The sequence below is a fragment of the Equus quagga genome, chromosome 18 (genome assembly GCF_021613505.1).
Source record: "Equus quagga isolate Etosha38 chromosome 18, UCLA_HA_Equagga_1.0, whole genome shotgun sequence".
Taxonomy (NCBI): Eukaryota; Metazoa; Chordata; class Mammalia; order Perissodactyla; family Equidae; genus Equus; species Equus quagga.
Window position 1 is genome coordinate 49185995 of NC_060284.1, and position 14621 is coordinate 49200615.

The window sequence follows — 14621 nt, forward strand, 5'->3', positions numbered from 1 at the left end:
GTTGCTAGCATAAATCCTCAACATTTATCTACTCTTTCTCCTCCATATTTTCAGCAGTTACCAGCAGTAATTTTCATTAGCTACTCAAAGATATTTTTAAAAATTACAATATTATTTCTAATAAGCTAAATCAGTTCACAAGGATAACCAACCTAAACAGCATTTTAAACAAATGGATTCATAGACTAATTGAGCTTAAAAGGGGCTTGAGGGTGGATCCACACAACACTTCTTTACCATTTAGGAAAAGCAGAGAGAGATGAAGTAGCCTGATCAAAGTGGCAGTTATCATCTAGCAAAATTCCAAGATGGCTATAGTAGCTCCTGATAGCTCTCCATGCTGATGAGCTCAGGCTGCATGTTGGATGGACAATACCTGGCAGACAAAAGCTAAGGGAAAAGTCACTGAGAACACTACCCTTTTTAAGGTCATTAAGATCACAGAAACCCAATACAACAAAAGCAGTTCTAAGAGGGAAGTTTACAGCAATATAGGCCTACCTCAACAAACAAGAAAAATCTCAAATAAACAATCTAACAGTGCACCTAAAGGAAATGGAAAAAGAAGAACAAACAAAGCCCAAAATCAGCAGAAGGAAGGAAATAATAAAAATCAGAGCAGAAATAAATGAAATAGAGACTAAAAACACAATAGAAAAAAAAAATCAATGAGACCAAGAGCTCGTTCTTTGAAAAGATAAACAAAATTAACAAACCTTTAGCTAGACTCACCAAGAAAAAAAAAGAGAGAAGGCTCAAATAAATAAAATCAAAAATGAAAGAGGAGCAATTACAATGGACACCTCAGAAATACAAAAGATTATAAGACAATACGATGAAAAGCTATACGCCAACAAATGGGGTAATCTAGAAGAAATGGATAAATTCTTAGAATCATACAACCTTACAAAACTGAATCAAGAAGAAGTAGAGAATTTGAACAGACCAATCACCAGTAAGGAGATCGAAATAGTAACCAAAAACTTCCCCCAAAATAAAAGTCCAGGACCAGATGGCTCCCCTGGTGAATTCTACCAAACATTCAAAGAAGACGTAATACCCATCCTTCTCAAACTCTTCCAAAAAGTTGAAGAGGAGGAGAAGCTTCCTAACTCATCCTACGAAGCCAACATTACCCTGATACCAAAACCAGACAAGGACGACACAAAAAACGAAAATTATAGGCCTATATCACTGACGAACAGTGATGCAAAAATCCTAAACAAAATACTAGCAAATTGAATACGACAATACATTAAAAAGATCATACACCATGATCAAGTGGGATTTATTCCAGTGACACAGGGATGGCTCAACATCCACAAATCAATCAGCGTATACACCACATTAACAAAATGAAGAATAAAAATCACATGATCATCTCAGTAGATGCAGAGGAAGCATCTGACAAGACACAGCATCCATTTATAATAAAAATTCTGAATAAAATGAATATGGGAGGAAAGTATCTCAACATAATAAAGGCCATACATGACAAACCCACAGCAAATATCATTCTCAATGGAGAAAAACTGAAAGTTATCCCTCTAAGAACAGGAAGCAGACAAGGATGCCCACTTTCACCACTCTTATTTAACATAGTATTGGAAGTCCTAGCCAGAGCAATCAGGCAAGAAAAAGTAATAAAAGGGATCCAAATTGGAAAGGAAGAAGTGAAAATATCACTATTTGCAGATGACGCGATTTTATATGTAGAAAGCCCTAAGGACTCCACCAAAACTCTTTTAGAAATACTAAATGAATATGGTAAAGTTGCAGGATACAAAATTGACGTACAAAAATCAGTTGCGTTTCTATATACTAACAACGAAGTAGCAGAAAGAGAAATTAAGAATACAATCCCGGGGCCAGGCCCGTGGGGGCCGGCCCCGTGGCTGAGTGGTTGGGTTCATGCATTCCACCTCGGCGGCTCAGGGTTTCTCCAGTTCAGATCCCGGGTGCGGACATGGCACCACTCATCAGGCCATGCTGAGGTGGCATCCCACATAGCATAACCAGGGGCACTCACGACTAGAATATACAACTATGTACTGGGGGGCTTTGAGGAGAAGAATAAAAAAAAAAAGAAGAAGAAGATTGGCAACAGTTGTTAGCTCAGGTGCCAATCTTTCAAAAAAAAAAAACAACAAAAGAATGCAATCCTATTTATAATTGCAACAAAAAGACTAAAATACCTAGGAATAAACTTAACCAAAGAGGTGAAAGATCTGTACACTGAAAACTATAAAGCATTGTTGAAAGAAACTGAGGAAGACACAAAGAAATGGAAAGATATTTCGGGCTCTTGGATTGCAAGAATTAACATAGTTAAAATGTCCATACTTCCCATCTACAGATTCAGTGCAAGCCCTAACAAAGTTCCAACAACACTTTTCACAGAAATAGAACAAGGAATCCTAAAATTTAGGGGCCGGCCTTGTGGTGTAGTGGTTGGGTTCGCGCACTCTGCTTCAGCAGCCTGGGGTTCACTGGTTCAGATCCCAGGCGTGGACCTAGGCACCACTTATCAACCCATGCTGTGGCAGGTATCCCACATATAAAGTAGAGGAAGATGGGCACAGATGTTATCTCAGGCCCAATCTTCCTCAGCAAAGCGGGGAGGATTGGCAGTGGATGTTAGCTTAGGGCTAATCTTCCTGAAGAAAAAAAAAAGAATCCTAAAATTTATATAGAACAAAAGACCCTGAACAGCCAAAGGAACCCTGAGAAAAAAGAACAAAGCTGGAGGTATCACAATCTCTGATTTCAAAATGTACTATAAAGCTATAGTAACCAAAACAGCATGGTACTGACACAAAAAGAGACACACAGGTCAACAGAACAGAATTAAGAGATCAGAAATAAACTGTCTATGGACAGCAAATTTTCGACAAGGGGGCCAAGAACATACAATGGAAAAAAGAAAGTCTATTCAGTAAAAGGTGTTGGGAAAACTGGACAGCCACATGCAAAAGAATGAAAGTAGACCATTATCTTACACCATACACAAAAACTAACTCAAAATGGATTAAAGACCTGAAACCATGAAACTTCTAGAAGAAAACATAGGCAATATGCTCTTTGACATTGGTCTTAGCAGCATATTTGCAAGTACCATGTCTGACTGGGCAAGGGAAACAACAGAAAAAATACACAAATGGGACTACATCAAACTAAAAAGCTTTTGCACAGCAAAGGAAACCATCAAAAAAACAAAAAGACAATGCAACAATTGGGAGAAGATATTTGCAAACCATGTATCTGATAACGGGTTAATATCCAAAATACAGAGAGAACTCATACATCTCAACAAAAAAATAACACCCAATTAAAAAATGGGCAAAAGATCTGAACAGACATTTCTCTAAAGAAGATATACAGATGGCCAACAGGCACATGAAAGGATGTTCAACATCATTAACTATCAGGGAAATGCAATCAAAACTACAGTGAGATATCACCTCACTCCCGTCAGAATGGCTAAAATTAACAAGACAAGAAACAACAGTGTTGGGGAGGATGTGGAGAGAAGGGAACCTTCATACACTGTTGGTAGGTGTGCAAACTGGTGCAGCCACTATGGAAAACAGTATGGAGATTTCTCAAAAAATTAAGAATAGAAATACCATATAATCCAGCTATTCTACAGCTGAGTATTTATCCAAAGAACAAGAAAACATGAATACCTAAAGACACATGCATTCCTATGTTCATTGCAGCATTATTCACAATAGCCAAGACGTGGAAGCAAACTAAGTGCCCACCAGGGGACAAATGGATAAAGAAGATATGGTATACATACACAATAGAATACTACTCAGCCATAAGAAACGATGAAATCTGGTCATTTGTGACAACATGGATGGACCTTGAGGGTATTATGCTACGTGAAGTAAGTCAGAGGGAGAAAGTCAAATACCGTATGATCTCACTCATAAATAGAAGATAAAAACAACAACAAACAATCACATAGAGAGAGATTGGATTGGTGGTTACTAGAGGGGAAGGGAAGAAAGGGCAAGGGGTGATTAGGCACATGTGTGTGGTAATGGACTGTAATTAGTCTTTGGGTGGTGAACACGATGTAATCTACACAAGAATCGAAATACAATGATGTAAACCTGAAATTTATATGTTATAAACCAATGTTACCACAATACAAAAAAAGAAAGATCACAGAAATCTAAAATAACAAATACTAATTGCAAAATATGGAAATGAAACCCCATATTTTACCATCCTAATCCCACAATTAATTACCTTCGTGACATTAGGCGAGTTACTTAACTAGTCTATTTCTTCATGATTTAAAATAAGGTGCTAACACACTTGCCTTAAAGCCTTGTTATGAACAATATCTCTTCTATGGTATTCTCGCCAAAATCCGTAACCTCACTTTAATCATGAGAAAACATCAGACAAATCCAAATTGGGAGACATTCTACAAAATAATTGACTAATTCTCTTCAAAAGTGCCAAGGCCATGAAAGACTAAGGAAGCACCATAGATGGGAGGAGACACAACTAAATGCAATATGGCATCCTGGATTTGATCCTGGACCAGGAAGAGACTAGTGGAAAAACTGGTAAAATTTGAAATAGGTCTGTAGCCAGTATTGCACCAAGTTAATTTCTTGGCTTTGATCATTGTGTTATGTAAGAAGCAGCTTGGTGAAGGACATACAGGAATACTCTGCACTAATTTTGCAACTTTGTACATCTAAGATTATTTTTAAATAAAAAATTTGAAAAAGAGAGCAATTTTTTAAAAAGCCTTGTTGTGAGAACTATATACAAGATTAAAAATTTAATACATTGCCTATTGTTTTGAAGGCATGATTTCTTCATTTAATGGCTAGACTTAGTGGCCTTTAACAGTAGGAATAGTATGCTAAGACTGGTCAAACCCAGGTTGGGACAGCTAATAATAAACTGCGGTGTTCAACTGTGATAAAACGTGGACATTTTATACTTCAACTGAATAATTACAAATATTCTTGCAAAAACCTACTAACCATCAGTATTTCACTCTTTGCAAAATACAATCATAAGTTAGTGCTTAAAGAAGTATGGATTCTGTGTTTGGCCAATGATGACAGACTTAAATTTACCTAATGCCATCAGCATTTAAACATAACACGTCAGATCTTCATTCCTCTGACTCTGTGACTACTCTCATCTTGTCAGACTCGTCAGATAGTTTTTGTTCAAGCAACACCTGGCAAAATAAACCACTTTCATATAAATTGTGGACATCTTGGAATGAGTATGGCTTGATACACCGTTATTCCTGTTTTCCGTTTTTATTTTAAACAAGTCTGCATCTAGCCTTGAGGGGCGAACGCTTGCCTTTGAGATAACAAAAAGTCCGCAATGTCAAGCTTATTACCCAAGATTTTGCTTTTTAAGAAAACACTAAAACAACCTACGAATCACAATACTCCAGCAGTCACAGTTCCCAACAAAGCACTGCCATGGCTCATCCACTTTTGCTTCTCACTTCAGGGAGTAATTGAGCAGCTAAAACAAATAACCAGCAACTTGGCTATTTCTTAGTTTTTGATAGAATCATCCATATGATAAATACACATTTCTTTCTATTATACTATACTCTCGTGAAGTAATTTTTGTTTTCTACAAAGGTTATGAGATACCATAAAAATGTCTAACACATATGGTTTAAGAATCCAATTCTTCCTTCACATATTTCTGCACGTGTTCACAAAATCTCTTTGACTTCAAAGGAAGCTCTTCAAGAGAAAAAGAAGATACATACAGGAAAAGTAGCCATAAATTTTTAGTAGTCCTTTTCTAAGGCCATTTTAAGAACCACACTCTGGGACACATATTTCTCTCAGAGACCTAAAATATCACAAATGATATTAATGACTATGCATTTATATGGAGAGTGATGCTTTAAAACTTTATTCTGGGCCTAAAAGTGATATATCTTCAATTTAGAACATGTAAAAAATATGGAAAGCTTAAAGAAGAAAATTTAAATCACTTTTAATGTACTATTCAGAGAAACCAAAGCAAAACAAAAAAAGTTAAGAACGGTCATTTCCTTCCAGTCTTTTTTTTCTTGTGCATATATTTATATAAATATTTATTTACAAACATAATGTTGTAATTACATTATGAATGCAATTTTTTATCTTCTCTCAATTGGTCTTTCAAAAGACTGCATTAGTCTTTCAAGCTATCATGTTTAATGACTGAAAATTATATGCAAACATACTTAAAAAAAAATGCTTTCAGGGGCCAGCCCCAGTGGCATAGCGGTTAAGTTCACGTGCTTCACTTTGGCAGCCTGGGGTTTGCAGGTTCAGATCCCAGGCACAGACCTATCACCACTTGTCAAGCCACACTGAGGTGACATCTCAGATAAAATAGAGGAAGACTGGTACAAATGTTAGCTCAGGGCTAATCTCCTTCACACACACACACACAAAATTGCTTTCACTTACGTTTAATTCTTATTCTACTTAAAGCCAAATTAAACGTTTGGGAACGCTAATCTGTTCTGGAAATTCTACATCTTGAAACACGCTAGATTAACAGTTGATTAACTTTAAGATAACCATATTCATAAATGCCACTGAAACAACAGTAGAGGTTTAAGAAATTTTTCTTTAGCATTTATAATGATTTAGTGTCCTAAACTTCCCTGGGCAATCGTTACGGGGCTTTGTTTTCTTTTTCTCTTTGATTCTCTATTTCTCACGACATCCTCAACTCTTGAGCTCGGAATGAGAGGAAGTTTGGGTCTAAGGCTTAGTTACTCTGGTACCAAAGGTTTTAATGTGACACTATTAGTTATAAATGTAGTAATCAACCAATTCTAGTTCGGCAGAATCAAACCCTCAAACTTCAAAGAGAGGAACATTTGATGGATTTATGTAATTTTGAATTAATTCTTACCTAACATTACTGCTTGAAATTTAAAATAGCATTTAAACAGCTGTTTTTACAAAGGACTTTCTGATATATCCTTTATCCTTACAAGAATCTTGTGAGGCCCATATCAATGAAGAAAACTTAAGGACAGAATTTATGAGATGATTAGAAAAACAAGTTGAACTTAAATCTTGGTTTTCATAATTAATCTCATTGCTTTACTTTGGCTTCATAATCATGGAGCCAAAGATTTTTCAAAGCTCGAAGGAACATTAATGCGTCAATCAGTCCAACACTTCCTCCACCCATTTTGCTAAAAAAATAAAACCCCGGGGAGATTAAGTGTCTCGTCATGTCACACAGCTAGCAAGTGGCAGACAAATCTCTTGACCTCTGGTTTCCTAACTTCCAGTCTAGCGCTCTTTCCAATACACCAGTTACCATACAAAATCCTCACACTTACCCATTATGACAATGAACATGCAAGGATGCCAGGAAATCACCTAATAATCACAGAATCTCAAGTTTCTCCCTAGTTCCCAGAAGATATCTCCCTAGAGATGTATGGCAAAGTATCTGGCACTGAGATTGCACTAGGAAGACGTTTAGTAAATGTCTGCATGAGTGAACAGGTACACATACACACACAAACACTCGTATATATATATATGTATATATTTATAAAATATATACATATATATATATATTTTTTTCTTTTGCCATGAGGGTAAAATTGCAAATATTGACGGGACAGGTTGAAGGCCGTGCCCATGCTCTCAGCACGACAGAGTAATGCTAACAGCAGTGCTTCCAAGCACAGGGCAGGACGACGCATTTCGGCAGCTTGTTGTAATTCCTTCATAGACCTGCTACACACGGGTCTACACTGGCGCATGAGGGGGAACCAGAGCGGAAGATATACTGACACTTGCTCAAGGCCCACAGTGCCCGGGAGAGGAGTCAAGAGGCTGCATCGACTTAAACCGCCCAATTCCTAACAAGCCGTCTTCTCTAACTTCGCCGCTGGCCCCGTGTCTTGCTGTTAGGGAAAGGAGGGTAAAACAGTAACGGAACAATGAGAAGGTGGGCAGTCAGGGAAAGACCGCCCTCTGGGCTGCGATAAGCTCACTCGTTGGGCTTCCCGTGTTGCCGGGCAACACCTGTTGTGCTGCGAAACCAGGGAGAAAGAGAAAGGCCAAGCGGGCCGGGAGCAGCGCGCTCCTCCCATCAGGGGCGCGTTACGTCATCACGCATCCTTGAACGTCGCCACGCTCCGAGTAGGAGGGCAGTCTTAGGCAAGTCGACCTTACAGGAGAGACCCCTGGTACTGTCCAGAGGAAACGGGAAGAAGGAAGCAAATGGAAGGAGGGAAGGGGGACGAGAAGGACCTAACGGGATGGGAAACTGGCAAGAGAAAGGCCAACTCTGGTTACCTGGGGAGCGGGAGCAGGGTCGGGTCCTTTATGAAGTGCCCGGATGAAGTTCCAGCACCCACGCGCCTTCCGTGTTGAGTGCAGCGCCATCTTGAGAAGGGCGGAGCCGTCTTGGCTTGAGTGACATCGGCTTAGAGAGCCAGTCCCAGATTCGTACCGCTTTTTCTTGCTGCGCATGCGCCCATGCCTTTGGGGCTGTCCGCTTTGCGGCTGCCAGAGGGAGTCTGGTGTTTGCGGAGCAGGTGGGGTTGGGAACCGGGTGGGACTTGGCTTTAGAATTTCCTCTGGCGACCCAGTCTTTCCTCAGGCTTCCTGGAGGGAGCATCTCCTTCGGGGATATTAGTAGCAGCGTTTTAGACTGGAAGAAAGTCAAGTAAGTTGCCTTTTGGATCCTAGCCATCCTGCGGCAGTTTTTAAGAAGTTTCTCTAGGAATGGGGTCTCCCCAGTCCTCTTAGAGGGCAGTAAGTGGTCTTTTGAGACCTATGTGGCCACATTCGTTCTTTCGATCTGCAAACGTTTGTTGAAACCTACCATCTGCTAGGTACTGAAGATACAAAGAGGGACTATCCTGCCTTCAAGAAGTGTAGAAGCCTAATGGGGTAGCGGATAAATGATTCAGGTTTGAGGTGTTACAGAAGCAAACAGAGATTGGGGAGGAAGGGTGGTTAGGATTGTGGTGCTTCAACCTGAAGTCTTCAGAAGATGGTGATACGTGAAAGAAGAAGTTTTTTGTTTTGGGTTAAATTGTGAGAACAGTGAACACAGTATTCCTGCTTCTGTTAGTGCACCCCAAAAAAGCTCCCTGACAGATTAGAATATATCAGTAAAAATGTAGTTGGAAGAGATTCGTCAGAATTCTGTAAATGTGTTTTGTTGTATTTATCCATTGAACAAATACTGAAAATTACCACATTACCATAGCGAAGGGTAGGAGATAAATGCAATAAAGATGCCCATACTCTTACAGGAACTGAAATCTAAGAGGTTACGATGAAATTTATAAATTAAAACGATACGTTAAAATCTCATGAGTGGTACAAAGTACAGCTAGAGTTCAAGCATAACTGGTGTAATACAGAAATAAACAGGGAAGGAATTATAGGGATGAAGGAAAAAAAATAAGCAACTAAGGAAATCAAATCTCATTCTTCAACAAAACCGATCAGTTTGGTTTTGTCTCTGTCAAATTTGAGGTGCTTGTAGTACTTCCAAATGTGACACCAGTTAGATAGGTCTGGGACTCAGGAGAGAGGTCTGAACTACAAAACAGACGGTAATTGAGACCAAGGAAATCTTTGAGACCACCAGGTAGAGTTTGTGGAATAAAAGTGGTCAGATGATGGAAATTAAAAGGAGTACCCAAAAGATATTTAAAAACCCAAACAATGTGGTATTACTGAAACCCAGGAAGGAGACCTTGCCAGTGGAAGTGATGATTGATCTTTATAAAGATATACCGAATCTCTTGTAAACATGCAGTTTCATAAATGCCTAAATGTTTTGTACTCATATATACAGCAAAGCATTAAAATACAGTTTTTTACAGATATGTTATTAGATTCTATAACCCTAGGAATTAGCAAGATTAGACTTCTGACATCCTCAGTGATCCAGATTGTAAGCTGAAGCCTAGCGATAAGATGTGGGTTTTAGCAGAAAGCTGTCGAAGGGCCTGCCCACTTTATTTCTTCAAGCAGTAATTTTAGCCTTTTATCTACCAAGACTCACATGACTAGTAATATTTTCATGGGAAATATTTCCAAGACATACTCTCATTGAAGAAGGTATATCAGAACATAAGTGTAATCATTTCAATATCTGTATTTTTTTAAGTAAATTATTTTCAGACTTAGAAGTAATAACTTGTGTTGCCCACCACAGCGGTGAGTTGGTGACTCTTGAGTGTCACTCAGCCAGCAAGGTTGCTCCTTGGACAAGGACTATGTTTTGTATTTCTTACATTTCCCCTCACACCTAGTATAGTGCCTTGCACAGAGTAGGCACATCTTTTGAATCTAAACTTTATTTTGACAAAGTACATAACTAATTGTCAGAGGTTGATACGCTTTTAACAACCAGAAGGGACAGCTGACAGCAGAAAAGACACTAGACTTGTTAAAAATAAGCTAGTTTTGTCTGCTTTTGTACTTTTTTACAATGGCATTTTGAAACCTTTTGGTGTTGGGGAAAGCATCATGAAAAAGCTCACCATCTTCTGCTCTTCTGAGAAGTGCAGTATGCTCAGCATATTTTAAATGTTAATCCTGAATCTTGAGGAAAAGATGTTATTCAGTGTATCTTTTAAAGGAAAGCTGTGTAATAAACTTTTGAAATGTCTTGATGCAAAATGGTTAACATTTTAAAAGTTTGTATAAGGCAGGTTACTTTGGTTACATGGAAAATTCACTTATGGAATAGTTCGTTTTCCCACAGTATTGTTTAAATGAAGCACCACTGTATTTACTGGCAATATTTTACCATTGCTATTATTTGGTAAGCCAAAAAGCTTTAGTAAAATGAGATATAAATATTGTATTGAAAGCAGACTTTATCATAATACTTAAAACCTTTTATAGTCATATATGTACAGCATGCACTGTGTATCTGCATATGCTCATGCTTACAATTTTGAACACTTGTTTAAAATTTGATTTCTCATCAACACTTTTATAGTAAGTTCTGGTAATTTTGCTCTTTCCTTAACATTCCCTGAAAATCCTGTCTTGCTTGAAACAATAGATTAAAACCAGACGGGCAGTTGGGGAGCACTTTCTATTGCAACCATGTGTGTCAGAAGAAAGGATTAGGTTTCCTTGTCCAGGAACATCAAGGGGAACCTCCACCTCTGCAGACACACCTCTGTTCCTCAGTAATGGAGAGTTTATATCTAGTTAGATTTAAATGGGATAAGGAAAGAGTTTAAATCCACTCTTAGCTCTAGTAGTATAATCAGCCTTCAAGTCTGAAAGTATCCAATTTTGTTTCTCTAATTTAATTCTAAGTGTCAGGTTGGTATTAGATGCTGATCAAGGTAATGGAGAGTTACCCTACACATTTATTCACTTAAAGAAGAATTTTGCAGAATGCAAAGAATAGATGGCATCTATGTTCAAAACTTACTTAAAGCACAATCCTTTCACCTCTGACCTTTCATTTATATTGAATATGTTTTTCAAATATAGAGGAAGAGATTCTACAATGAAGGCAAACCTTTCTCTTCAGAATGTGGGGTACAACTGCAGTTCTCTGGCCATGCCTCTTATACTGGACTCGTTATATGGACCTAAACCAAAGTGAGACAGAGTCTACTCTTGAGTGAGGAAACTTCCAAGAGTCATTAAATTATGTGGGGAAGTATAAGAACGATATGGAGATTTTTGTTTTTCACCTTTGGCTTAATTCTAGTTCTACCCCTCATTTTATAGGTGATGAAACTGGTCCAAAGATCTTAAGTACCTTGACAAAAATCACACAGTGAACAAGAGCAGGAATAGAAAGAACTTGAATCTCCAGACGAGTGCTCTAAGTGACACTGCTGTAAAGCTGAACTGGCTAAGCCTAGGGCTGGTCCAAGCAGGGAAAGCTTTCACCTAAAGGCACATCCTTGTGTCATGTTTCAAAGTCAGAGCAACTAAATGGCTGATTTGCAGAGGGTTAATGCTCTCATCTCTCCACCCCTAACCCCCTAGTTAAAAGATGCTGTCTTTCCCTCGTAGTTTTTGGAAAGGTGTAAATTATAGCATCTTCTTGTATGAGGATAATCATCAGGAGGCTTAGCTGGTCTTTGGGAAAGCTACTCAGGGGCTTTGAGGAAGGCATTACTGTCACGTTTTTCCTGGAAGATGCCATCTAGCAAATTAAGGGAGAGACTGGGTGATGTGGAGAGCAAACTAGAATTTTTCTCAGAGTACTATTTCCTTAAAACTAAAGGCCAAGGCCATAGTTTTTTCCATATTCAACTTTTTACCTTAAGGACTCTCTTCCCTACCTCACGACAATGAAGATATTTTGATTGGGGTGGGGAGAAAGTGGGGAGGGTGGGGAGAAAGTGGGGAGGGTGGGGAGACTCAGAGCAGACATAAGTGAATAATTTGCATGTATTGATCTTCAGAGAACTGACTCCCTTACTTGCAGGGTCCTTAGTGTGCAGTACCAGGAGGAGGACTGATTATATGGGGATGTTGCAGGCCCTGGAATGCCTGTTCATATTTAATGTTTTCTCTCCATACTCTTCTTCAAACTGCTGTTTCAACATTAGGGTACAATTCTTCAAAGATGACAGAGAATTGCTCCCTTAATTAAGTATGGATCTAGAATGGAGAGAATAATTTTGGAGAAATGCCAGAGATTATTTTCAATGTACACCATTCCCACTGTTCACCCTGTCTTAGGACATATGTTCCAGGGAGGAAATGTAGCTTAGAAATTAGCAAATTAAAGTTTTGAAAGAGCATTTTACTTTGTTGTCTCTGTATGCTGTATCTTTTCCAGATGGTACATCCCTAAAGAGATCTATATATTATCTGCATACTCATTCTATTTTTAAATCCTTTGCTCTCAGCTACTTCATAACTGGGTGAACAGGCTTCCCCTTCTGAGTTTATGCTTTACAAAAAGAACTATAGCAAGGTCTCCAAAAAGCTTTTCTTTGGAGCAACTTCTAGATGGGCATTTTTTAATTTTTTCTGTGTAATGAAACTACATTAGACCTCTTCCCACATCTTGTCTATCTGGTGTGATGCAAGGATCCTAGCTGTGGCTACTCAGAGTCAGACATAATGCTTAGATCTTGGTCTTTCTAAAAATAACATCAAAAGATACCTTGATCTTTCTGAAAACAGTGAAGGTGTTAACCTCACTATCTCGGTCAAATCCCACCTCAACCAGTCAGATTCCATTGGACTTTCCAAAACCCACCGACAGTTGCAATCAGCTATGTTTTTTCTTCAGTTTTTGTCCTTAATAAGTAGAACTGAGCATGAACTCGGAGAAAATCTGCATGCTAGCTCCATTACTGACCTCAGTGATCCATTTAACCTTGATGTGCCTCTTTTTACTTATCTGCAAAATGAGTAAAAAATAGAAGGCCTAGATGACATGCATTGTAACTCTTGTGGTTCTGGGAACCAGTTCCTGTTTTGTTCCAAATTAGATTCATTTAGAGACACAGAGATAGGCATTACAATTAGGATCCACATTTCAGAGCATATCCCTTGACCCCATATCTATGGCAGATACTGAGACACAGATACTGAGAATAGGCCTCAAAATTTTTCTCAAAACCATGCTCCAGGCAGCAGCTACTCTCAACCAAATAAAACTGGGCCTCGTTGTCTGCCTGCCATGGTAGGCTTAGGTTTATGAAAGACAGAGACTGTGAAACTTTTCTCACCCAACTGAACATGAAGTGGCTTTCCACAGACCTCTCCTCAGACGGTGAGTAGGAAGAGTATCTTGACCTGTTCTCATTCTCTCTAGCTACTTTAGGTAGCAGTTCCCTTAATTCCCAACTGTATTGCTTTTTGTGATTTCTCAGAAATAGACTCATTGTTTTGTAATTGGCAGTCACAGTGATTTATATGATAGCTGCTAACCCAAGAGAGAATTCCAGGAGGTGGTTACCAAGTGGGTTACGTGGTCTTGAGGAGAGGAATATAGTCACTGTCCACTCACAGCTTGGCAGGTGTGAGGATGGATGTATGTGGGGAGAGAGTCATGGGGGGGTGGGAGGAGCGAGGGATTAACCCTGCCTTTCTCTCCTCCCACTATCTGATCTTCTGATCTTTTGGTTCCTCCCATTCACTGAACCTCAGGGTAAAGGAACATGATTTCTCTGGTCCATAAAGGTCAATTCTTCCGCCTTCACCTGAAACAAGAACAGGATGCAAAGTGGCAGGCAGTGAATCTGGAAATATTCAGTACAGAACTACTATCCGTTTACAGAACTAGAAATTAACTGTAAAAAATGTGATAAAAATCTAAATCTTTTTAGGATAACTTTCTAACCAGGCATTAAACCAGAAGGGAAGGCCATGTTTTCATCTCCAACTTAGCAGAGTATATCAGAAGAAGGCCCAGTAACTATTGGTTGATTGATTAAATGAACAAATGAACACGTGTGAGGGGAAGGAGGGAAGTGTGCAGTGGGACATTTTAAAGGTAGTGCAGGGAATTAGGGAAAAAAAATTTTAAAGCCTAAAATAAGCCCTGAAAGCATTTTTAAAATCTCTGATACATGCTTCCTTTCTTGTGGTTTGTTCTTTCCAGTAAAAAGCAGACTGCATAAA

At 38.8% G+C, this 14621-nt stretch overlaps 1 protein-coding gene and 1 long non-coding RNA gene across 2 annotated transcripts in view; one reads left to right on the top strand and one right to left on the bottom strand.

Moving 5' to 3' along the window:
- WARS2 (tryptophanyl tRNA synthetase 2, mitochondrial) overlaps positions 1 to 8525 on the bottom strand; it is an 86730-nt gene extending 78205 nt beyond the window's left edge. The window contains exon 1 of the mRNA XM_046645801.1: positions 8334 to 8525. Coding sequence (XP_046501757.1) covers positions 8334 to 8510 — 177 coding nt within the window. The 5' untranslated portion in view covers positions 8511 to 8525. The remainder of the gene's footprint in view (positions 1 to 8333) is intronic.
- LOC124230059 (uncharacterized) overlaps positions 8518 to 14621 on the top strand; it is a 28256-nt gene continuing 22152 nt past the window's right edge. Inside the window, exon 1 of the long non-coding RNA XR_006886062.1 lies at positions 8518 to 8706. This is a non-coding gene — a long non-coding RNA (uncharacterized LOC124230059). The remainder of the gene's footprint in view (positions 8707 to 14621) is intronic.